General features: G+C 47.1%; 1 protein-coding gene across 1 annotated transcript in view; it reads right to left on the bottom strand.

Annotated features, from left to right (window-relative positions):
• Nucleotides 1–26471, bottom strand: part of Gabbr2 (gamma-aminobutyric acid type B receptor subunit 2) — a 341698-nt gene that overhangs the window by 185827 nt on the left and 129400 nt on the right. The window contains exon 3 of the mRNA XM_050155902.1: nucleotides 7133–7303. Coding sequence (XP_050011859.1) covers nucleotides 7133–7303 — 171 coding nt within the window. The remainder of the gene's footprint in view (nucleotides 1–7132; nucleotides 7304–26471) is intronic.

Here is a 26471-nt window from a genome sequence, read left to right as displayed (position 1 = left end):
CCAAAGAGGCGAACAGCCACCTTGGAATGGGCGGGCTGTAGAGTTGATCCTGGCAGCCGCCTCACAGGCTTAGCTGCACCCAGAGGCAGAGTTGGGGAAACAGAGTAGATGCATGCTTGGGTTGCAGCCAAGCCAGTCAAAAGTATCAGTTCTTCAGCTGGAGTTAGCGTGAGGGGCAGGACACTTGATCATTAGAACTAGAATCGGCCCCCATCCCATATCCTGTCCTGTCTCCAAATAGACAGATCTGCTGACAATCCATTAAGGGGGAGGGGTGGGTTAGGGACAGAGGTCAGAGGTTTTCAGTGCTCCTGGCCTACTTTGTGCCCATTGCATCCAAAGGCTGCCAGCTTCTCCAATACAGTGAAATTCGAGTCCTAGTTCAGATCTGTCGCTGTGCCTCACGTCGGACTCACTGGTTCTTATGTGAAGCCCTGCTATGCTACTGATGCTTCTGATGCTGGTACCACACTTGAGGAATTTCTGCAGTAGGGGACATCTTGAAGGTAGAGGACTCAAATGTCAATCACTCGGCACTGACGTCATAGTTTCTCAATGCTTAATACCAACATCAACCAACATCAAGCACCACATGGCAAACTCTGGGTTGCTGCTGGTTCCAGTGGCCGGCTCAGTATTTTTGCTGAGATGTCTAGAAGGGTTCCCATCGGTAAACAGTATCATATTTCCAAAAGCCATTGATGCCTTGGTTGAGTTCTTTGGGAATTCGAGTTACTGGCTTTTCCCATTTTCTCAGTGTTCCTGGGGGCTGGGGCAGGAGGCGGGGCTGGTACACACACGGAGGGTGGTGCTGGCATTTCTCTGCATCTCTCATCCTCATCTCACCATTCCTGGTGCAGGCAGAAGGAAGCGTCAGCCTTTTCCAATCTAATGGACTAGACAGAAATCCTCAAGGGAGCCCTCGTTGAATCTACCCAAGCCAGGGAGCACATCCAGGGATGAGCCACAAAGCTGGAGTGGCCGGTGCTGAGGGGCCTATGAGGTGAGCAGGCAGTATCTTATTCTGCACCATGCTAAGAGCCCACACAGGGAGCAATGATCTCAGAAGCCTGAGCATGCAAATTCCACAGGTGAGGGATGTGGATAGTGGGGAAGGGTGCTTCTTCCAGGGCAGCAGGCTCTCTGAGGGACCTCCTCAGAGGGTCTTTTAGGATATACTACCCAAAAGCTATAGGTCAAGTTCCTGCTTATAGAGAAAGGAAGGGTTGAGATTCTCGCAAAGATGCCCTGTGGCTTTAGTGCATGGGGTCCTCCTGTCCTCTACCGCAGGCTTGGTGTCAGGATGCTCTCCAGAAGAGCAAGCGGCACTTCAGGGGGGCTCACCACCCCTGTGGTGGAGCAGATGGCCACTTGGACCCTGGGAACATTTCAAAAGGCTCAGGAGGGCCCTGAAGGGCAGGGGCTTTGAAGAACAAACTTCACAGATGGCTATGCTCTGGTCATGGGCAGATCAAGCACCATGGTGGGTCCTACCACTTGAAGGAGATCTTTGGTGTGAAAAGGTCACCCCCAGAACCTTCTAGATCACCAAAGGCCAGGTTTGGAAGTCTTGGAATCTGTTTATAGGGAATCATCCTGTGTTGACAGAGGACCCAGCCCCAGGTGAGGAACTGGATTCCAAAGGATGTTGAAAACAACAGCTTCTACTTGCAGGCTGCATCTGCTTAGCAAGGCGCCTTTCCTTGTGTTGGAACTCTCCTAAGGTGCTTACTCACCCCAGTGCTCCAGAAAGAAAGAAGCACTGTCGGTACAGCCACATCCCCAAACCAAGATGGAGAATGCAGAGGCAAGGAGCTGCTCCACTTCCTGCTTCAACAGCAAGACACCAATTGAAATGGTGAGATGCCACTGGGCACCTCTCAGAAAGGCCAACCCTGAGCACCCACACCATCAAATGCCAGTGGAGATGCAGAGTCAGAGCAAGGCTGATTGTCGCTGTTGGAACGCACAGTGTCACAGTTGCACTGGAGGGCAGTGTCCCATAGAACTAAACACAGCCCTACCCGGTGATCCAGCAGTCAACTCCTTGGTCTTTACTCAATGGCACAGAAACCATTACGAACATGTAAAAATCAACATATGGGTGTTTATGGCTGAAGTTCTCCTAATTGCCCAAACTTGGAAGCAACTAAGATATCCTTCAGCAATGAGTGGCATATCCAGACAATGGGATATTAGTACTAAACAGAAAGTGGCTATCAAACCAGGGAAAGACATGGGAGAGTAGATTGCGTGCCAGCGCAGAGGCATGATGTTTTAGAGCAGTGAAAATGTTTTGTGTGTGCTTAGCATGAACTGGGCCCTGGGTTCAATGCCCAGCACTGCCAGGAAAACAGGACTCAGGTGATGCTGGAACCAAAGCTGTATCTGATGCAGGCCTGCCTAAACGCAGAATGTGCACCATGACGTTAAATGATGAATCAAGATCAAATCTTCAGGTGTAGCGATATCGCTCCGTGGAGGGGGCAGTGGGTGACGGTGGAGGCTGTGCAAGCTTGTGGGGTGGAGACATACAGGTCATCTTTGGATGTTACTTTCTGTCTTTGGAGAACTCGAAACTGCTGCAAAATAATAGAACCTTAAAAAAAAAAAACACAACAACACCCAAACGAAATGAAGCGTGGCACGTGAAGGTGAAGTTTCATGACTGTGTCCCTGGGAACGGCAGCGTCAGGGTCCATGGACATCCCTCCACCTGTTAATTACTCCGAGCTAGAGGCGCTTCCCAGTCAACTGCCCCAGCTCATTTGTCTCGCAAAAGTGGACAGACGCAGACAGCCTGAGTGACTTGTCCGAGGTGGCTTGCTGGTCTTCTGTGTCATGTGGAGAGGATGCCTTAGGAGTCACAAGAGGCTGGGGGTGGGGCTAATTACAAGTGAGTGAAGGGTGCAGAAGGGTGTAAGTGTGTTAAAGTCACTGACACAGACATTAGCAATGAAGGTTGTCTGGCTGGAAAGTTGCATCCCAACAAAGCTGCTGAGAGCGGAAAATCCAATTTAGGGAATTTAAAATTTAGGTTAGACTTTAAAAAAAAAAAGTGACATAATCCCAGCACTTGGAGGATAGAGGCCAAAGCTGCACAGTGTGATCCTATGTCTAAAACCCTACTCAACCAACCAACCAAAACAAAACAGGGGTGGGTATATGGCTAAGTCAATCAAGTACTCTGTCTGTGCAAGCATGAGGACCTGAGTTCAGATCTTGGCACCCATGCAGAATGTCAGGCGCAGTGGCTCAGGCTTGCAATCCCTCTGCAGGCAGATGAGGACAAGCGGATCCCTGCGCTTGCTGCCAGCCAACCCAGCTGAATCTGTAAGCTCTGGGTTCAGTGACAGCCCCTGCTTCAAAAGCAAGGTGAGGAGTGATTGAGGGAGACACCTGGCATAGACGGCTGGCTTCTGCCTGTACACATGTGCACACACCACACATACGTGGGGAGGGGCACAGGAGAAGATTTCCCCTGAAGATTGCAATGAGCAGCAAGAACTAAGAAGCCACTGCAGCTGATAACCCTGGGGCTATGTCCATGAGCATGGGGTCTGGCAGACAGTGTGACCACATTGTCATACTTTGAATAGGCATAAGTCCCCAGAGCTTGCTTCCTGAATTCCTGGGGCAGTGGGTGAGCATCACCTATATGGGGGCCTTTCAAGTTTCTTTTGCTGTCTGTACCTCTTTCTCCCAGAGCGGTATCTGCTCTTACAGCAGGAAATCCCTGTTTCTATAAGTTGAAAAAGCACGTGGAGTCGCATCATTGCCCACAAAGCCTGGCTTACAGACGAGTCGGCCTGGTAATTCCTTTCTTGGTTTTACAGCTTCTAACCTAGAGAGGGCATGGGTTGCAGCACACTTAGTCTTTCTAGCCACAGATGCTTTGTTGTCTCTGCTGCGTTTCTCAGTCTAACACACATGAGAGAAACCTCAGAAGGCCACTGTCTGAGGACTCAGCCTGTAACGCTGGACCTAGAGACTCACTTGTCTGAGACATATCCAGAGCTGCCTGGGGGCCACTGGGCACCAGCCTTGACTCATGGGGACTACTGTATAGCTATTTCTCCTGAGATGAAACATTCCATCTTGGAGGAAAGCTCCTTAAGACACAGGATATCCTAAGGGGAGACAGAACATTTCATCCTTCAGGGACGCTCTTTAAGATCAGAAAGCTAACAACTTAAAGGCTTCAGAAAGTTCCTAAAACTGAACAGACTCACTAGCGCCCCCCAGGCATATATAAAAAGCAAGGACTTCTGAGTGATGACCAGCAGATCTGCCTAGAAGAGGCTCTGGCCAACGGAGCTACCTGGAGAAGACACTATGACCTGTTAAGCCGTGGTGTGCTCCCAGTTTCTAGCCCTCATGAGCTATCGCCCATGCTGCAGTGGATTTTGGTGATTGTAGCTGCCTTCGAGTGTTTCTGCTCTGGTAGGTAACCCCTTATCTATAACCTTTTAAGTAAACCAGGTACACTCGTTGGTTCATCACCTGGGCTCTGGCAGTATCCTCACTGTTACTGGTTTCTCGTCTGGGGTAAGATGCTTGTATTGCCATACGATAGGAAGTATGGGCTTGCAGTAGCAGTTTGTGCCATGGCTGGGATGGCCCTCAGACTCTACCCGGTCCATAGTACCCGTGCCACAGTGATGATTTATGGGATTCACCCCTCCAACCTCAGGCTGGTTTTCCCTTTAGATCCCTTCCAATGCACTGTTCGGAACCAAAGTACTTGATGCTGTCAACTGGCTGGTTCCATAAAAAAAGAATCCAGTTTCCTTTGTACTACTGAGAAGCTGTTAGCCCCTGGTCAGGGTCCAGCAGCTGCACTCCAGAGGTGCAGCCCACACACCTGGTGAGGATGCCAAGGTTCTCAGGCAGAGAGGAGTCAGCTGACCTGAGAGTTTTAATCAAGAAGGGTCCTGGCCAGCAATGTTACCAAGTCACAGCCTGTGCTCCGGAAAGGGGTCTTCCCACTGAGATGCCAAGACCCTGACAGCCAGCACCTGATCCCAGGGAGGACAGTGTCACTAAGGAGGACAGGATCACAGTAAAAACAATGACCAGCAGCTGGAACACCAGGCAAAGCCATCTGCCCTCTGCCAGTCTCAGTTTCCTCATCTGAAATATGGGAACCATCACCACCTCCCCACACAGGGCAGGCTTCTTAGGAGGGAGGCGAGAGAGTGGAAGCTCTGATGGCGGCATTGGAAGGCAGCGCCACCTGGAGAGAGTTTAGGGATCGGATTGTCACGACACTCAGTGGGACAGCCAGGCTGATCTTTAGCACTCTTGAGCAAGGACCGAGAGTTTCAGACCTTGGAGGCTTTCTACTGGCTGTTCCCACTGACTTCAGAAGTTATGGCTGTAGAAGAAACGGTATCTATCTGAACTAGGGGGTCAAGTCTTAGAAATTCAGTCCTTTTTCTCTTCTTTAATTCCTTCCTTTCTTTTCTTTCTTTCTTTCTTTCTTTCTTTCTTTCTTTCTTTCTTTCTTTTTTTTTTGAAAGAGAGTCTCATGTATCCCAGGCAGACCTTGATTTCGCTCTATAAATTGCAGGTGGCTTTCCCTCTACCTTCCTGGTGCTGAGAATACTGGTGTGTATTGCCTAGTTTATGTGGTTCAGGGAGTGGAATTGAGGGCTTCACGCATGCTGCGCTAGACAACCTGAGCACATTCCTTTATCCACTCCCGGTTTGTCTTTGAACAATCTTTTGTGGCTTTGGAGTTACTTAGAAACTTTGAACACTGGCCTTCTCTGCTGTGGGCCTCAGTTTCCCCTTCTGCATAATAAAGAGATTAGGGGAGGCACCTCTAAGGACTTTTTCCGACTCTCACAGCCAAAGACGCGATTTGAGCAGGCACCCCTGAATCGCTGCGGTGCTTCTCACTCACTGAGAGCCCTGTCCCTGTGCCACAAGAAACTCTGCCAGCAAAGGCCTCTTCAGGGATTGGCAGGGAGTGGTTCCCACTGGAGGTCAACATCCCTTTGGTCCCCACCGAGGGGCTTGCTTGCCTGGGAACGCACGCCTGGCTTGGATCGCCGCCTAACGCTTCCATTCCCAAGCACTTCCAGCTCCTTTCAGTGCCGGGATTTTACAGATCTCAGTGCCAGTTCACACACAGGGAGGCATCCGGGTGGGGGTTGTTGCCCTTATTTGCTGGGGGGTGGGGTTGGAAACACATCTCAGAGCGGTGAGGGGGCCTTTCCAGGCTCTCACAGGCGACCTTCGAGTGACTGCTGGATCGGGATAGAGCTTCGGAAAGGATTTTGTGGAATCAGCTGAAGCCAAGCTTGTGACCCCCTAGCCCCGCCCCTTTTCAAGCTCTGCTAGAGCCCAGGGTACATCTCGTGTTGAGGTTAACCTGCGCACTGGACTCATGAGTGTAACCCTCCGGGACTCATGGCCCACCGGATGTTTCTCTGGGGCTTCTAAGCCTCCCTGATGACGTGATGGGAAGGAGACTAGAAGGGGGAAGAGGAGATGGTAGAAAGAGAAAAGGACAGACCGCCACACTGCACGGAGGGCCATCGCCCACTACTGATAAGGAGGTGCCCAGATGGCAATCTTCAAACCGTCCTGACAGTGGACCAGACGTCCTGGAAGTCAGTTCCTCTCAGTTTTAATAGCCCATAACCCTACTTTTAGAAAGACATTGCCAACATGTGCACGTAGGCCTGAGGTGGCTGTGAGGAACACTCCCAGCGTTCTGATTCCACGAGCTACAATGCACCCATCTGAGCGTACACACCACCTTATTAAACAGGAGTCCAATCAAGGTCTCCGGGACCCATTACAGAGTAAATGAAAACAACATTATTCATATATGGTCTGACGTCATTTGGGCTTAAAGGTGTATGTAGGGAAGAGTTCTAGGTGGATGAATACTAAATAAAAGGAACGTGGGTGGGAAAGTCGGAATGGGAGTTAGGAATAAAGGGGGAAGAGAAAGCGATGGAAACCGGAAGAGGGAACAAGGGTGCATAATGGTGCGAGAAACTGAGGGGACAGTTTGGGAGACGACGGAGGGACAGGTAGGTTACTGGAGCTAGAAACGATGACACTTATGTATGGAAATGTCATAGTGAAATCCTTTTAAAATGTGGGTCGGGAGTACCTCAGAGAAGCGCTGCACGTCCTGCGTGAGTGTGCCCACGCGCCGCCATCGGAAGTGCTTCAGCATCTTCAGGATGGCCGGGTTCACCGCGTTGTCAGAGGGCACCGTCCGGAAGAAATATGGGTACTTCTTCTTGTCCGCAAGAACAGGCGTGGTGGCGGCGAAGGAAAGCTGCGAAAACGAAAAAGGACACTTTTATTGGGGCCTTGCACCTAGTCCTTCCTGGCAGCCATTTCTCACTTGGGACAAGAGTGGCGTGAGTCTTTGTGTAGGTGCGGGTGCCTGAGGATACCAGAAGAGGGCGTCAGATGCCCCGGAGCTGGAGTTACAGGCAAATGTGAGCTGGAAACCAAACTCTGGTCCTCTGGAAGAGCAGTCCTGACTAGAAGATGTAAGAATGTAAGGTAAGGAGAAAGGGGTTGGACGGACCAGCGAGCTACACCTCCCCAATGAAATGGAACCATTAATGCTGTGACCTCTTTCATTCCAGCACTTTCTCTGTGAACAGTGCTTTGGTTTGCGCGTCTCTTGTTAGGCTCTTCTCTATATACAAATGAACAGTTTCCATTTAAGCAAGGGGACATCCAGCCCGATAGTCTCTCAGCGTTTTATTTTCACCACCATTGTCTGGCATGTGAACACACCAGTTCTCTGAGTCGTCTTTGATTTAGGGACATTAACGCTGTTTAGTTGGCCACGCCTGTCGTCATTGTCACGGGGGTGTCATAGTGCATAGCGTTTCGTGTGTATTTCAGGGTATTTCCATGAGACAGTCTGTGATGTCAATGTTTTCAGGGAAAGACCTGGCCCTGGGGCGCAGTTGGTAGCGTGCTTGACTAGTTAGCATGCACGAAGCCATGGGCTCGCTCCCCGGTGATGTATTAGACAGCATGCTTGCAATCCCAGCGCTCAGGACGTGGAGGGTCAGAAATTTGAGATTATCCTCTGCCACATAAAGACTCCGAGGCCAGCCTGGGCTGCATGAGGTTCTGTTTCAAAAATAAAATAATGAAATAAACAAATAAGGCTGCAAACCTTTAATATCTTCGTATTTAAATAATCTGAAAATAGCCCGTCTGCTTTGCATATAGGCTTGTCAGAGATAATTAAAGGTCCAGAGTCACTACATTCTTGTCAACAGGGAATGCAGACCATTTTTCCACGCGGTTTTATAATGAGCTATCACAGAAATGGGATCCGCTTACAGTCACGGTTACATACCCTGTTGAGCCCTTATGGGTGGCTCCCAGGAGGTGGGTCCTATTTTAGGAAGTCCTTTTGCATACCTTCCTCTCTGAGTGGGGCTCTGGTACTTTTTAATTGAATTTAGAGAAGATGTTAAAAATGTATAGCCTTCAGACTTGGCCTACCGCGGCTGCCGCAAACCTCGTGTTGTTTGTCCTTACACGTGGTATTTTAATTTACACCCGGCTGTCAGATCCGTCCACCCTTCCCTTTAGCATCTTCTCGCTTTCTTTTAAGTGCCAGTAAGTTGTTAAATTGGATTTTAATTATCTGTCCAGCTTAAATGTCACCGCTTCCTAACACTCCCTCTGATCTCTGCTCTCCTTCCCCAGCCTCATTCGTGGAAGGTGGCATCAACCCTTTTGATCCTTGCAGTGAGAAGTAGGAGAGCGGCATCTGGATGCCCTTCTCATTTGCATTTCGCTCCCAGGGACCCAGGTTGAGTCTCCTCCAAGGTCTGAGAGCAATCTGTAGTTCCTCTCTGGGCGGAAAGGACTCTTATCCTTTGTCCCTTTTCCAATTTGACTCTTACCCTTCCTGTCTGTCTGAAAAAAAAAAGTGATCTTTCATATTAAAGAAGTGATCGAGGGCCCTATTTTTCCATTTATTAATGTTTGTACTTTGTCTTTTGCTGGCATTCATAGTCTTTTCCACACAGAAATGGTTTGGGGGGCCAGGGAGATGGCTCAGTGAGTAAAGGCGCTTGCCACCAAGCTTGACGAAGTTGGGTTCCCTAGGATTACATGGTAGAAGAAGAGAATCAGGCTTCCACATACATGTGCCTGCATGTGCTTGTGTACACATGTGCACACACACTCTCTCTCACACACACTTATGAATGCTCTCCCACTCAAATGCACTAAAAATCTTTAAAGAAAAAAATTTTGATCCATGGTTGAAATTCTCTTTATTCTTATTTGCTTTGTTAGATTTACGTGATATTTAGAAAGGTCTCTCCTACTCTGGGGTTCTGAAAGAATTCCTCGATGGCTTCTCTGTTCCATCTTCCTTCCTCCTTTTGTTTCATTTAATATTTGATACAGAGCGGAAGGCTGGGGCTAGCTTGCTTGCTGCTGAGAGCTTCCTGAGCCTTCGTGTGCCACAGCAGTAGCGCTAATTCTGATATATGTGAACCGCGGTTCAGCACCCAAGGGACGGCATCCAGGACCCTTGCGCTGTGGATGGAAAGTCTTTATGGCTGCTTTTACCAATTCTCCCCAGGGCTCCAGGGCAGACAGTGGAGATCTGTCCTTCTCCTTGGCCTGGATCGGAGAGCATATGGCTACTCCCTAGAATCCCTGGATGTCCTACATCCATGCTGCAGCCCCCACACCACCTACCCATTGGAGCTGACCATGCGAGAACATAATGGTCTCCATATGGGGTTAGACAACACCTAGAAAACCAACTTCTAAGTTCTCTGAAGTGGTTGAAGAGGAATGGCCCCTATAGGCTCATAGATTTGAATGCTTGGTCACCAGGGAGCGGCACTACTAGGAGAGGTGGTCTTGTTGGAGCAGGTGAGCACTGGGGGTGGGCTTTGAGCGTTCAGAAGCTCAAGCCAGGCCCACTGCCTGTCTCTTCCTGCTGCCTGAGGACCCAGATGTAGAACTCTCAGCTACCTTTCCACACCATGTCTCCCATGGTGACAAGGGATTAAACCTCTGAACTGTAAGTCAGCCCCAATTAAGTGCTTTCCTTTATAAGAGTTGTCTTGGTTATGGTGTCTCTTCACAGCAATAGAAGCCTAAGGCGCCAAAGATGTCCTGAGATTGGTAAGGATAAAGAACATATGGCTATTTAAAAAATTATAAAAAACTCAGTACAAGAGGGAAGATTCTTCATGGAGTGGAATTCCAGCTAGACACACAGAAGCTTCTTTATTCCCTGGGCTTTTCACACTGGAAAGCCTGGCATGAGAAGAGGTGAGACCCCATATTGGGAGGCGCACGCAGAGGCTGGGCTATGCAGTGAGAACAGAAAGAACCGCTGTCCATGAACCCTTCCACACACTGCGGGAAAGACTTGCATGGGCATTTTAGTACATACAGATACACACAGTTTTTTTTTTCCAAAAACAAACAAACAAAAAACCCCCAAACCAAAAACAAACGACAACAAAAAAACGATCCCATGACTTTTTATCAGAATCACAAAGAACGCCCTACAAACCAAACACGGTCTGTACACCTGCTTGCAGGTGACACATTGACACACGGTTCCCACAGGGAACACAAGAAACAGCAACTGTGTCCGGTCTCATTCAATGTGGTATTCACAACTTTCCTCTGGAGATTAGAAGCCCGTGGTAAGTCTCTTGCTCTCACCAGTTAAGAAGCTATCAGAAAAAAAATCTGGGGGTGACTACCTCAGGACCTGGGACATTACGCATGCCTGCTACATCCCTCAGACACTTATCTGATGCACGTTGGGAAATGTTAGTCTTCTGATGTGATCTCTGATTTGGGCTCTGGTTGATGCTCTACCGTTAGTGTCCCATTAGTTCCAGGTCCACAATTAATTGTTGCTCGAATAACCTCATATGTTTGCCCTGTAGGTAATTACAGTGGTTACTGTTCAGTGAATAAATGGTCCATTGTGTTTACAATGGTCTTGGAATAGAATGTATGCCCCAGGTCTAAATCATGTTGGGTGCAAAATATTAACTGGAGCTGGCATTTTCTGCACCATTTGAGATAATACACACTTTGATTGGATCGCATTACTGTTTCATGGGCTTTAGTGTCCTAAAACTTTCTTCCACGGGAAGGCTGTAGGGGTCTCATAGTACCGCAGAATTTCAGAAACTAGAAATCATGTATGTGGTTCTTTGTCTTACCCATGCACTGAGCAACTTGGTTCAAACCAAGTAAATCAGACACTCTGGACAAAAAGGCCAAGTCGTAGTCATATTTAAAAACATGCTGGGCTTTTTTTCTTTTTCTTTTTAGAGGATGGGTGCTGCTGAAGAGACAGCTCAAAGGTTAAGAGCATTTGTTGCTTTTACCCTAGGATTGGATTCCCAGCACCCACATGGCAGTTCACAACTATCTGTAACTCCAGTTCCCGAGACCTGACACCCTCTTCTGACCTCCATGTATGCTGTACACACATGGTACACATACATATGTGCTGGCGATGCACCGATACTCATAAAATAAAATGAACCTTAAAAAAAAAAACCAGTTCGTGGAAGAAAGCCCAGAGAGAGCTGAGAAACCCTGATAGGCTCAGTGCCATGGTCCTGAATAAGCAGACAGCTAACCTAAGGTGGAAACTGAGACCCACCAAAGCTAAGGAAAGATGGAAGCAGAATTCGAACTCAGGTCTAAAGAACACTCAGCACCAGTGTTCATTCTTGCCTTGACGCTGCCCATCTGCTCCTGGGTGGTCCCCACACTTTCCCCACGTCTGACAATGCCGGGACTTCTAGCATTAGCGCTCTAACTTGAAGGCCTATATTTCTGGTCCTCCTGCCTTATTTCTCTCAATCAAATTAGTTTCTGAACAGACTGTGATGGAAGTTTCCAGATAATCCCAAACCACAGACTTACTGAAGAGAGGATTTTAAATTTTAATTCATAGATTTGCTTCATCTAGTTTCCCTGCGATTGTTTTGAGACTTTGGCCCATACAGTACCTGCTTTGGGAATGTGTTGAAATCAGGTTCGGTGGCCTTTTATAGAATCAACTTTGGTAAAAGTTCCACAGAGGCTGGGAAAAAATGATTCAATCTCTGGATGTAAGCTACAGAATTCTTTATTAGACTACTAATGAATAATAGATACAACCAGCTTAATTATGTTACTATTGTATGGTTCGCGTGTTTGTTTACTTGATCTATCAAAGCTGAGAGGCTTGGTCGGTTCCCCTCCATTGTCTCCCACCACCTCCTTGCATCTCAACAGGTCTGGTTTTTGTTGCCTTTGATTCTATGTTGTTTTGAGCGTAAGCGTTCATCACAAATGTATCTTTATTTTTCAGCCATGCACATCCTTGCCTAGTGTGAACAGCAGGTACTTAATAGATATTCATGGGCTGCACCAAGAGCTGAAATATTTATGAAGGCAAAAGAAGCCTCTGTCATTTACTGCTTCTTGCGCTGTATCTTGCTTGATAGTCATAGCATTGCCCCTATTAACTTATTGCTCATATTTGCCTATCATAGCTTTGAGCCTCCTTCTATTTATGCTCGATCAAGATTATTATATTCATCTATGTATATCACAGACAGACAGACAGATAGACAGACAGACAGACAAGATAGATAGATAGATAGATAGATAGATAGATAGATAGATAGATAGATAGATAGATGCTTCTGGGCAGTACCAAGTGGCTAGATGTTTAGACATAAATACTTATTACTGTAATAAGCACTTGATCCTCCATGTCTTGTTTCATCGGCTCTCTTGATCTTTTTATGTTTCCCATCTTTCCTTTAGAGTATAGCTATGTTTTTATTGCTGTTCTGGTTGTATGAATTCACCTTACTCCAGTGTCAGCCTGAAAGAACCCCTTTTGATATCCTGACCTTGATATCCTGAGCTGACCTGACCCTCTGTCACCTGGACACAGGGCTAAACATCTGGGTATAAAATTCTTGGGCTATGCCTTCTCTTTGGAAGTACAGCATGATGCAGAGATGAAATCGGGGCAAACTTGATCTGTCTTTACTTGTAGGTACCAAGTTTTCTTTGCCTGTGTGCCTGAAGGATTGTTTTTCTTTGTTCTTGGAATTAAAAAAAAAACTTGCCAGTATAGAGCTGGGTTTGGCCTTCTCAGCTTGGTCTGGGATATAAGAAACCCTCTGATTTGTGCATTTTAACTCAGAACATGTAAATAGAAGAGAAATATACTGTATTTTAAATACTTTGCATTGTATATAATATATTTATTATTTATATACTGAGATTTTTGTGCATTTTATTATGTATATATTATAGTGTATGTGTCAAATTATGTCTGCCTCTTATTTAATATCCTTCTACATCCTTGTCTCTCCTCTGGAATACCTGGTCCCCTGCATCATCTTTTTATTTTCTAAATCCTTATCTGCTCTATTTTCTCTTGTGATTTCAGTTCTTGGTCCTTGTCCTCTGAGTGGTAGAAGAACATCTCATTTTATCCTGCCTGTATTTTGTTTGTCTGTGAGAAGCCAGCCTTTAACTCCTGATCTTCTGGCCCTAGCCTCCCAAGTGCCAACTGGCTTATCCTATGGTCTTATTTTAGGGTCTGGGCATATTGACTTCTTCTGTTTTCTGGTAATGTGGCTGTATCATCCACAGTCCTCACAGCGGGGCACAGGTGCTCCTGACACAACCCAGCCAGCATCTGGCGTTATCTGACTTCCTTCTTTGTCTTAGTGTTTCAGAGCTACTGCTGCACCCTGCAGCTCTCTGGCTGTGCTGTGACCGACAGCTATATAGCCTCTGCTGCCACCCGGGACCTCGGCTTGGAGCTTTATTGACCAACACATTTTTATTGTTATTGATATTTCTAGTTTCCTATCAGTGTTTTATGGTCATATCCCCTCGCTCTCCACTCTCATCTCAAGCTTTCTATTTCTGGAAGACTGCTGGGTGGGTATGAGAATTCTCTGTGTATTTTGAGTATGGTTGAGAATGGCAAGAGGCGTTCTAAAGTTTTCTTCTTTACCCTGTAGTAGGTTGTTTTCAGAAGTGGACTCTTCTCTGCTTCCTCTGGCTCTCTCTGATGCTTTTTCAGAGGTGTTTTTGGTGTCCACCCTAAAGCAAAGCCAGGCTTTCCACATTCAGCTTGTTGGCAGAGACAGACACTGCAGTCCCTGGCCATTGCTGCCTATTTACATTTTACCTGGAATATGAACCTGAAGGGTAAGGATTTAGGCAATTTTTGGTGTCTAATAGGTGCTCATCTTACGCTGGTCTGTAGTAGCAGGGTGACATCATTGTCTGCCCTCCATAACTGATTTTCTATCGCTCTGGATCAACACAGGATGTTAAGTTCCCATCATGCACTGCTGCAGGGCCGCTTCTTTTCTGATCATAAAAACTCATTTTCCAGAATGCATTGCACTCTGGCTCCCTCTCTCCAGCACTTTTCTAGGAATTTGTTGTCCTTCTGAATGTAGAAGGACATGTGAGAGTGAAGGGAAGAGGCCTTCTGGTTGCCCTGGTGATGGGTACCTGGAGGTGGAGAAACCATTTTCCAGTTCCCTGACCATCTAAGCAAGGGGTCTCTAACTCAGATCATAGGAAATAGAGGAGACATTTGATGATCTTTCGGACAATTGTTACTTTCTGAGCAAAGTTTAGTGATCCTTTCTAATGTCCAAAATGACAAGTCCTAAGTCTGGTGTGTTCGTGTATGTGTGTGTATTTGTATGTGCATATGTATGTATCTGTGTCTGTGAGCATATGCATGTATTTTTGTATGTGTTTATATGTCAGCCTGTCTGTATATATATATTTATATATTTATATATGTCTCTGTGTGTATATGTATGTATTTGTATATGCGTATATTTGTGTATGTATATGTGTCTCTCTACTCTCATAGGCTGGGAAACGGAATTAGAGGCTCAGAATCTGCCAAGATGCAGATCAGAGGTCATCAGCAGTGAGGGGGTGGGGTGAAGACAGACTGGGGAGCCCCTGCTCAGAGTGGAGGGCCTGCTTTGGAAGAGATTAGAATGCTCTAGCATTAGATAGGGCTGTTGACGCAATAGCATTGAATGTATTCAATGACACTGCATTCTCTTTGAACTACTAATATGGAGAGTTTATGCAATGTGTATTTTAACATAATAAATAAAGAAAAAAACCTGACCATGATTATGAAAGTTGTTTGCAGAAGTGTGGGGCCTGTGTTAGTTACTTGACTCATTGGTTACTTGGTCAAAAAACAAAAACAAAAACAACCAACCAAACAAACAAACATTTGACTAAAGCAAGAAAGGAAGGGTTTATTATAACTTTTTCCTTTCTTTCTTTCTTTCTTTCTTTCTCTCTCTCTCTCTCTCTCTCTCTCTCTCTCTCTTTCTTTCTTTCTTTCTTTCTTTCCTTATTATGTATGTGGGGAGGTACCATGGTATGAGTACAGAAGTCAAAAGACAAATCTTAAGTCTCTGGGGTTGAACTCAGGTCATCAGGCTGGTGGCAAGCACCTTTACCTACTGAGTCATCCTGCTGGCTTCCAGTTCCCGGGAGTCTAGACCATCGTGGAGCGGAAGTGCTGCAGCACAGCTGTGCAGTACAGAAGCCCACTGTCCCCCTGGGTGGTTGGGAGGAGTGAGGTGGAGCTTGGGGTGAGTCTGTCAGCACTGCGGGGAGGCTGGGCAATCTCTGTGCAGAATGGCTTTGATCCTCCCACTCCATACGCCCACAGGCAAATCCACTCTCTACCGTGCTCAAGAGCAAAACTCGTCGGGCAGTGAATGGATTGCCTGGCGGGTGGATGGAGATGCACCCACTCGGGTGGCTAGTCGCGATGGGAACCGTCTAGGTGTCTTCATAGACGCATGGCAGACTTGGAGTTAGTAAGCTAAGATACATCACCTGAGGAAGCAGGTATTTTCCAAACGGTTATGCTGTAACCCGTGTGACATAAATGGCACAAGGTCAGGGAGTGAGACGTGGAACTGATCTTCAGATGCCTTTTCTGTGTCTCCTTCTGCAGCCCAGAACAGAGCCTGGAGTCTCGAGCAGAGGCTGGCCATGACCTAGGGATTGCTCCATCTAGATCTGGTGGAACTTGGAGGAGACAGGATGTTCTAGGGCTACTCGGAGGGGAGTTTATCTCTCAAACGCAGGCGTTTCCATGATGGGTGTGGATTGTTCCAGTAACCAACAGAGTGGCACGGGAAGGAGGTGTGGGGAGCGTTCTCTGCGACAGCTGTGTGGCAGTGGGAGTCTCGCGAGAGTTTAGGGTCTGTCTGTGGTCCGGCTCATGGCTTCAGCAGTGAGGCCCCAAATGGAGACACGAGTGGATAATAAAGAAACCTCAAGGACACACAAAGACCCGAGTTCCTGGTCCCCGAGAGGAGGGAAGGGTGAATTGTCGGGCCTGTGAAGTTGCCATCCTTCGCATCTCTGAAATGATGGGTTGGACCAGAGATTTCAAAGGTTCCTGGCAGCCACAGACTTGTGCTCCCCCACCTCCAACCTGACAGCTTAAGAGAACGATGGGGCTTGTGGTTTTGAGGGAGTGGGTGGTTTTTTGATCTGATTTAGTTAGACAATTGCCTTGTACCTCACTTCTCTGCGGATAAACACATCTCCCAACCTCACTATCTTTATTAGATTCCAAGCCACCGATGAATTCTTGTCTGAATGCAATTCCATTTTTTTTAAACCTGGTCTGGGGTTCCTGAACCGAGTTCTTCTGAAGAGATGAATCATCTCTAGGGGATGGGGTCCGCAGGGGTGGCCACAGTTGCTAAGAGCTTGGGAGGCAACTTGTGCCAGGTGGGAGGGGAGGAGGGATGAGGGAGGCTTGCTCTTTTCTTCACTAGGTTTAATCTTTTGCAGTGGGTTTGCCGACTGTGCCTGTAATTAAATGAGGGAGGTATTTGTCATCGTGGGTCCCTTTCAGCCCAACTGAATGCAGCACAACTTTCTCAGGAAGCTTCTGACAAAACAGTGTTTGTGACTGGTGCCAGGACACATACAAAGACACCGGGCATGTGCACTGGTAACTCAGGGCCACTTAGGGGCTGTGCCAGGTCACGGTTGCCCCCAAGCCCAGGGGCAGGGCTGATTGGACACTATGTGCTTCAACGTCAGTGTCGTGGGATTCGTGTGGTGCAGAGTGGCTGCAAAGTGTCCTCAAGTTAATGAGGGAGAATGAATGTCTGGCATGCTGGTGAATTCTGCTTGAAGCCAGGTTCCCACAGAGGCCTTTGGGGTGCTATGCACAGGTATTAAATCCGAGTCAGAGGGGCCTGGGCTGCAGCCACCTGGGGAGCCACATTCTGCCTGCCTGCTAATGGAGTTGTGTTTTCATCGCTAAGACATGCCCGGCCATTCAACATATGCCACTCACCCTCACAGCCATTCCTTGCCATGCCTTCACCCCCACCCACAATTTGAAAGGGACCCAGAAGAGGCACTGTTGTCTTTGTTTCCTCTCGGAGAAACTGAGGCTAGAGGAGGGGCAGTAGCTTGCCGGGGGACCACAGTGAGAGAGCAGTAAGGCTGGGCATTGTGTTTCCATGCTTTGACTCCTTAGAGTCATTGAATGAAGAACCCCTGTAGGGGAGCAGGCACGTTGGAAAGACTGGACATGCTTTCTCGTTGGAAGTGCAGAGCAGCCATCTGAGGTGCACAGAGGTTAAGTCATTTGCACATGGTCACGCAGATCATGGAGAGGGACTTGATTTCCACCCAGTCCCGTCTCACAGACTGTCGTGCCACTTCCTAGAACCCATCACCCTTCCCCCAAACATTTGCTTCTTCATAATTGTTGTGTGTTCATGTGTGTGTGTGTTCACACACATGCATGGGGGTGTGCATACATGTGCCTGGTCGTGTGGAGGTCGGAGACTAATTAATATCAAATCTTTCCCAATTACTTTCCTCATTTTTTTTGAGACAGGGTCTCTTACTGAACCTGGAGCTCATGGTTTAGGCTGGACTGGTTGGCCAGCAAAATCCCAGGAGGCTATCTTCCTCCACGGCCGACTCTGGCCCTGGGGGTCACAGGCACAGGCTTGGCATGACTCTCACATGGATGTAGGGGATTGAACTCTGACCCCGAGGGTCACAGGCACAGGCTTGGCATGACTCTCATATGGATGCAGGGGATTGAACTCAGGCCCTCATCCTTTGCGTGGCAAGCTCTTAACTGACTGAATGGTCTTCCCACACTCTCTTTAGTCGAATTTTGATTTTCACAAATTTCGTGGTCTAGGGGAAATTGACTTGGATACTCTGGTTTTATAGATGGCAAAATAGAAGGTCAGAGAGTTAACTGATGTGGCCAAAGTCACATGTCAACTGGGGCAGGGACAGGCAGGGGCAGGGGTAGGGCTCTGTACTTGTGTTCTTAGAATAAGGGTTTTCCTCCAGTGTACCAGGATGCTTTGTGTGGGAAATGAGGGCTCACTGGGCGGATTGAAGAAGGGGATGAGATTTCCTTAGAAAATATGGTACAGCATCAATGCTTTGTGCTTGTTTGAATCCCTTGGATGATCCGATTCAGTGACAGAAAATAAAAATCATATCCCTTTTATTTTCAGTGCTGGGAATTGATTGCCTCATACTTAACTAGGCAACCACTCTACCTCTGTGCTATCTCTCCAGCTCTGAGGGGTTTTTTGTTTGTTTGTTTGTTTGTTTTTGAAAGAAAAGATTTTTTGAGTTGTTGGCCCCCTGGAAACCTCCAAACAGCCTATGCTATTGCCAAGGTTATTAGATGCTCCCTCAAACTGCTGGTAAGGCCCTATTCCTGAAGACAACACCTCCATAACTCACTGAACACGGAGGAGTCAAGCTGGTACCCACTTAGAGCCAGCACCCCTACTGATTAGAGTTCACGGTACTGAAAAGTACTCTCAGGCCAGAGGATCAAGGTAAACCACCAATCCAGCCACACACCCTTTGATTGACAATGGTGATCTGCCTGTAAGACACACTGGTGCAATAGGGTAAAAGGCTTGTAGAAGTAACCAGCCAATATCTGATTGACTTTAAGGCCTGCTTCAGGAGAAGGAATCCATTTTTGATATTGCTCGAGTAACCAAGAACCTGAGGCTAGAAAGGCCAGGGTCCTTGGGGAAATCTAAATACTACTCAATAAAAGGATGCAATAAAATGACTCCTAGCAACATTCTGCTGTGCTCCTAGAATGGTGCCTGACTCAGTCATCACCAGAGAGGCGTCGTTATTAGTAGACGTTACCCACAGACAGACAGCGTGCTGAGTGAGAGACCTTGGGACACTCAGTTCTAGAGAGGATGTCTCTAGCAAATTCCTCAGAGCTCAGGGGACCTTGTGGGAGAGGAGGCAGGAAAACTGTTGGAGCGAGAGGGGACGGAGGACATCTAGGAAACAAGAACTTCCAGACACAGCAGGACCAGTGCGCACTTGAACTCACAGAGACCGAGGCTGCACACGCAGTGCTTGCAAAGGTCTGTGCCAGATGCAGTTCCAGGGCTAAGGAGGGATGTGGACACATGTCCCGTCCCTAACCCACAAGCTATCTTCAATTGAGAACCACAGCAAAGGCTCACCGATGGAGTCTCACAAGGTATATGGACAAATCTTATAGACAGACCAGCAGTGGATAGCCAACACGAAATGAACTCAGTGGCATCTTTTTGAGGTTCCTTATCTCATAATGTGTTGTGTAGGCATTTTAAAAATTAATTAGTTTTTTCCCTTTCAGATTTTTTTCTTCTGCTAGTTTGTTTCTTTCTAGTCCCATTTAAAAATTTTCCATCTTATTTTATTTTATTGCTGTTTTTAGATGCCTGCTTGTATTCTGACGAGAGAGAGAAATAAAGGATGCAGATTTGGGTGCGAAAGGAATTGGAGAAGTTGGGGGTGGGGGAACTATAATCAGAAAATATTGTACCTTATACATAATAAATATGTATATATACATGTATATGTACATATGTGTGTATACACACATATTTGATTTTTTTTAGACAAGGTCTCTCTTATATAGCCCTGACTGTCCTGAAACTTTTTCTGTAGACCAGGCTGACCTCTAACTCACAGAGATCCACCTGCTTCTGTCTCCCACATTCTGGAATTCAAGGTGTGCCCTACCATTCCTGGACATTATAGATACTTAAAAAAAATCTTTTACTGGTGGGCTGGGGAGATTCCCCAGGGGGTAAAGTGCCTGCCATGTAAGCCTGAGGACCTGAGTTCGGATCCCCAGGATCTATGCAGAAGGCAGACTTGTCACACACAGCAGTAACCAGGACACTGAGTAGTAGAAACTGGAGCTCGCTGCCCAGACAGCCTAGTCAATTGGTGAGCTACAGGGCCAGTGAGAGGCCCTGTCTCCAAACATAAAGTAGAGAGAGATTGAGGAAGACATCTGCTATCGATCTCTGGCCTCTATAGGCACCAGCACAGAGATTTGAGTGCACGCCACACACATTCACATGCACACACACACACACACACACACACACACACACACTTGGCTGTCAAATAGAAACTGTATACTGAGAGCATGCAATATTCTAATAATAATAGTAATAATAATATTAATAAAACCAATTGCCTATCACCTGCTTTAGAAATAGCTTTAATTTATTTATAGACAGTAAATAGCAAAGCAATTTAATCCCTGCTCTTTAAGGACTGTCCTGCTACGTGACACGCTGTGAATCTTTAAGGTTCCTCCATTTTCTTCGACATCTCACCTTTGTTTTATGTAAATAGATCACAAAATAAATACAGCTTTCTCCAATCCTTTTAAGTTTGTTTTAATAAAAAAGAGAAATGAGGGCACAGAGGGCAACAGAGGTGAGCCGGGGCTGGGCAGTGTGGCGGAAGTGTGGACAGAGCTCTTGGTTTCAGCTCTGACAGGCCTGCCTGGGTGCTGCCTTCTCTGTCACTTGTGGCTTGGGGCAAGAGACCTCCCCTTTGGGAGCCTCTTAGAACAGGGTAGCACACTCCTGTTGCAGGGCTATGATGAGGATCGCAGCAACAGGGGCTTCAACCGCAGACTACCTCGGTAAATCCCAGCTTCTAGACTCGAAGTTCTGAGCGTTAAGCTGGGAGAGTTACACTGAGTAAGATGGCCGACCGTCCCCGGCCCTCCCCACCAGGCAGAGCCATTGTTCTTAGTCAGCCTTTCTAAAGCCTACCCTCATGATGGATAAAAGGCTGTCTAATTACAAAAATAATAACGATTATATGGCTCTTCCAATTGTGTACAATTAGGATGTATGTCTCTAATTTTCCCTTACACTTCTGGTAAAATGTTCTATTTCCCCTCACAGCTGTGCAGGTGACAAACTCAGGAAATTAACAAATTGCATCCGAAGCCTCTCAGCTCCCTCGGCTCCTCTGCACTTTGCTCTCTGCCGACGTCTTTAGGGGTAACTGAATGCTTGCGCGATCACAGCTGGGAAGCCAATACCTTTTAATTGCCACACGGCGGAAATCGTGCCTCCCAGTGTCTCCTCGGCACCCCTAATCAGTCACTGGGTTGAAATCACACCCGAGAGAGGAGAGGCGTTGGGGCCCGAGCTCCAGTCTGGCACGAGGAGAGGATGCAGTGTTTCCAGTCTCCAGGAATGTACCTTGCCCTCCCAGCTCTTTAGACATGCTCCTACACATCTGAGGATGCCCACTCACAGACGCCTCCTCCAGGGAGTCCTCTCTGCTTTCCCAGTGCTGCTCTTGCCCTTGCCATAAGTGCTGTGGGAGCAGTGGCGGGCAGTCAGGCAAACATTTCTTGTGCCCTATGGGCTCTTTGAGGGCTTCCAGTAGAGGAGGGGCGAGACACTGGACAGAAACTCACACGGAATAGAGCCAAGAAGCAAGGAAAGGGGCCTGAGGGGGACTGGGCCTGGAGGAAAAGTTCTGAAGAGGATGAGACACACTAATCCAGAGGTCTTAGAAGGGCTATAGGTCAGAGGTCAGAGGTCAGGGGTCATCAGGCACTTTACAGTCCAGGTCCCAGCAACACCTAGGCTCCCAAAGAGGTTACCATCTAGGATCTAATTCAGCCCTGTGTGCCCAACCCCTTCCACAGGCCAGAAACGGAGTCTCTGTGAAAAACTTCAGGCTACAGAGGCTTGCTTCTTTCACTTTGGTGAGAGGGTGGTGGAATCAAGGGAAAAAGACTCAAAGACACTGTTGGTGAATGGGGAGGCTGTCTTTGTGGGGCCGGGACTGGAGACCTGCAGGGACTGCAAGAGGCACCGAGCCCTACTGTGAAACTGTTGGCCAGCCTGCAGCCCACCAGCACCTACTGGGCCTCAGCTTCTACAGTGTGACTTCAGAGAACAGGCTCCACCCAATTGTTCAGGGCTGAGATCAAGGCGGAGGCTGGGTGGGCAGGGGTCTTACAGGGAGAAAAGAGGTGAGGGCTTGGAGGCCCACAGGGCTGCAAGCCCCTGTCTGCCTGCTTCTACCTTGCGCCTCCACCCCATCCTCCATCAGGCCTCTTCTCTTGCCCTCTCATGGGCTTCTTCTACTTCCCAAAGGAGATGAGGTGCTCAATCCCCTATGAAGAAGCTTCCAGAACAATGGCCAGGCCAAGGGTGTCCCGAGCCACAACTCATCAAGTGGCTCCACCACGTGACAGTGCAGTGTGCCCTTTCTACCTTGAAAGACTGCAGAATGGGACAAGCACACAAGTCATGAAGTAAGAAACATGTATTTCCCTATCCGAGGCGGTTCTCTCACTAAGAGCTGATTTTTCTTTTATTTATTTATTTATTTATTAAAGATTTCTGTCTCTTCCCCACCGCCGCCTCCCCTTTCCCTCCCCCTCCCCCAATCAAGTCCCCCTCCCTCGTCAGCCCAAAGAGCAATCAGGGTTCCCTGCCCTGTGGGAAGTCCAAGGACCACCCACCTCCATCCAGGTCTAGTAAAGAGCTGATTTTTCATAACTTCCTTCATCTGTGAAACTCCCGTGTGCCTGTTTGCCCAACCCAGGACACTCCTGACTTGACTTCCTGTCACTCCCTTCCTTTTTGTGCAGATGAGGAATTAGCCAATCACAGCCCAGTGGTGGTGGTGCACCTTTAATCCCAGCACTCGGGAGGCAGAGGCAGACGTATCTCTGTGAGTTCGAGACCAGCCTGGTCTACAAGAGCTAGTTCCAGGACAGGCTCCAAAGCCACAGAGAAACCCTGTCTTGAAACCCCCCCAAAAGGGGGAGGGGATTAGCCAATCACATTATATTATGATTTGGCATTCCCACCAATTGGATGAGACCCAGTTACTACCTGGGTTAAATAAAAACCATGTGAACTTCCTTAACCAGTGTCTTATTAGCCTGGCTTGGGTCATGGCATGGTCTTTTTGCGAAAAGAAATTGCCTTGCTGGGTTATTTTCCCTTTGCTTGCTTGTTTCTTTGTGCGACACCAAGAATATTCTTTTCCAACAATAATTAGTCCTCAAACACTTGTTGTCAAAGTGAATTCAGAGAGAGCAAACTTTGTGTGTGTGTGTGTGTGTGTGTGTGTGTGTGTGTGTGTGCATCCCAGAGAAGAAGCTTGAATCAATAAATAACCTTTTCAGAGGGGCTCATTCAAATCAGTGTGAAGAAGTAACTTTCAACAGTAAAAGATTCAAGAACGAATCAAAATTACACAAAGTACTGAGTAGCTTCCCTGTTATGGGAGGCGTTCAAGAAGATGATCAGGAACCATCTTCATGGGTGGGAGAGAGTCCCCAAATCTACAGGAAGTAGAACTAGTTGGTTATATTGTAGATACACCAATGATCAGGGTTCCCCACATATTCCAGGTGAACCCCAGGTTTGGCTTTGTATATTTATGGGCAGTTCCCATTTTATTAAATTTACATTCTCATGCAGGTAAACGACACCAGTTTTCTCATTAAATTCATTAAAATAAAATAATGAGTTAGCTTAATTGAAAATAATACACAAGTTAATAATACAGATTTTGGCAAAATTGAGAAATTGACCAGTGGCAAAGCCTGGGAAACCCAGGGTTTGAGTCTCATGGAGAAATGTGACTGGAACATGGGGACCCCAAGAGTGAAAACCCTCTACCCATCAGGTCTCAATGTGAAAATAAATGGTTATAGAATGAGCCTGATTTTTATCTATGCACCAGAAATAATGCTATAGAATGACTAGAAGAGTGAGTGGATCTCTCCAGGGAAGGGCAACGGCACAGAGAGATAACAGAAGTGGCCTAAGGAATAGGGCTGCTGGTTTTCGCAATATGTGGACATTCTTGTGCTACGTAAACCCCTTATCTCAATAAAAATCTAACACTAAATAATCTTCACACCAAGTATAATAAATCAGCTTGAACTTAGTATCAGCAGTGGGCTGCTTGTCTGCTGAGGAAAAGAGATTAAGGAAGTAAGGAACAAGTGTGCCAAGATCAACTAGTTATGTCTGCATTGACACAGATAGAGAAAACAATGTTATAGGCTGATTCATCTACGTGACATTTGGGGCTTGTCCTAATCTTCATTTTATATTCTCTGGACCAGAAAGAAGGACTTGCCCAGGTTTACCCCCAAATTCATGGCTGGGCTGGGCTAACTCTATATTCATCTCCATGTGGCCTGCTAAAAACCCATGCCAGATTATGTAATTTCAGATAATCCTTGTCAAGCGCAATCGCCCACAGCATCAGGCAGAGGACGCACAGCCAGGTTGAGCCCCACCTGATCCAGTTCATCCCGGTGACTACATGCGAATGCCCTGGGATGCCAAAGAGGGAAACCAAACCCACTCACAGAAAGACTGTAGAAGATGTCACTGTGACAATCACCTCCCAGGGACCGGAGGCAGGCACTGCGACCGGGGCTCTTGACTGCCGATGGAGAAGAAAAACAAGAGCCATGCCACAGTGCAAAGCAAGCATTTCAGTCCGCGTCCGTTGAAATGAACAGAACTGAACTGGGTTTGATTGTTTTCTTAATCTTTCTGTTTGTTCCTCCCTCATTCTGGCTCCTGGTCTCCTTATTGTTCAAATGAGGAGCCCGCACGGGGTGGTTTTAATTTCAGATCCAAGACTTCATGATTTTATAATTAACTCTGTGTTTAATTTACAAAGCAAAGAAAAACTCTTTCTTTAGGCGAGAAAATGGAAATGGCTGCATAAGAGCCGGCGGTGCCAGAAGGGCCTTCCACCAGCCCGCTCACAAAGACATTTATTTACCCTAATTGTTTTATATCCCCATTTAGATATTAGCCTTTTACTCTCTGCTCTTCTTAATCAAGTGCATTCATTAGTTTTCTCATCCACTCAACGAAGCTTTATATTTTAGCTCAACTATAGATGGGCTTTCTCTGACCCAGAAAGCCCACTTCTCAGCAGTACATCGGCCTGTGTGTACTTACGGCCAGTGTTGTTCCAGAAGCCTGCAGCCAATCTAGGCATCCATGGGCAGGGTTGGCTGTGTGGGCTCTGGTGCAGCCACACAGAGAAGTGCCGTACGTCTATGGAAAGAATAAGGGATGCCACTTGACAGTGAGGAAACCGTGAGGTCCATGGAAGTTGGTGAAAGGGACAGCAAGCTGTCGGAGAGTATGCCCTTGGTGGAAGAAGGAAGAGAAAGGGATTGAACACACATCTGCACTCAGGAAACACTGGAAAGATAAATAGTAATCTTTTTAAAAAATAAATAAAAGATCAGCTATAAGGAGAACACAGATAGCACGGACGGAGCCCAGGTCAGGGCCAGGGGCTCTCCACTGCGCCTCCCTGTGTGATTTTTTACTCTGGAATCAGACCAAAGTTGTATGTATTTGAAAAAGTAAAACTGTTCAACTGGAAGAATTTGATCAACCCCTGGAATCTGAAGGCACAGCAAAGCCATGTGGAAGCAGAGGAGGGCTAGCATGATCCCGAGTCTCCATCTTCATGGTCTCACATGCTCATGCGTGCACTCCCGGCTCTAAATTAGCTTACGTACATCAGGACACCTTACTCCTAGAGTACAGAGCTGTATTCTCTGAGGCCACTGTGGTGTCTTTACCACATGTGTGAAAAGGATGTTAAATTTGCTATCGTCGAACATGTCTGTAATTCCCTTTTTCATATTCAAAATCCAGGATCCAAGCTGCACTCACGCTGTGTAGCTCGCTGGTATTTTGCGTGCTTACTTTAGTCTTTTTTTTTTCCCTGTCTAGAACATTCTCCTGCCTTTTCATGGATCCTGTTGTTTTCCATGACATCGATTGCTTTGATGAATACAGGCTGAGTGACTAGCAGAAAGTCTCTCGTGCTCAGTGTAGACGTTTTTATTATATTGTAAAGTTCTCTCTTCAAGCTCAGTTCACTGGAGAAACCCTTAGGAGTAGTGAGCCCCAGTTCAGCAAGGGGGAGCTCGCCCAGGCCGGGGAATTGGCTCTGAAATATCTTCCACCAGGAAGAATCAGGGCTGCTTGAAGAGATGAAGTTTTTTTGTTTGTTTGTTTGTTTTT

The sequence above is a fragment of the Alexandromys fortis genome, unplaced genomic scaffold (genome assembly GCF_014885135.2).
Source record: "Alexandromys fortis isolate MF-2015 unplaced genomic scaffold, M_Fortis_MF-2015_v1.1 scaffold_92, whole genome shotgun sequence".
Classification (NCBI taxonomy): Eukaryota; Metazoa; Chordata; class Mammalia; order Rodentia; family Cricetidae; genus Alexandromys; species Alexandromys fortis.
This window is presented reverse-complemented; position numbering and strand designations above follow the sequence as displayed.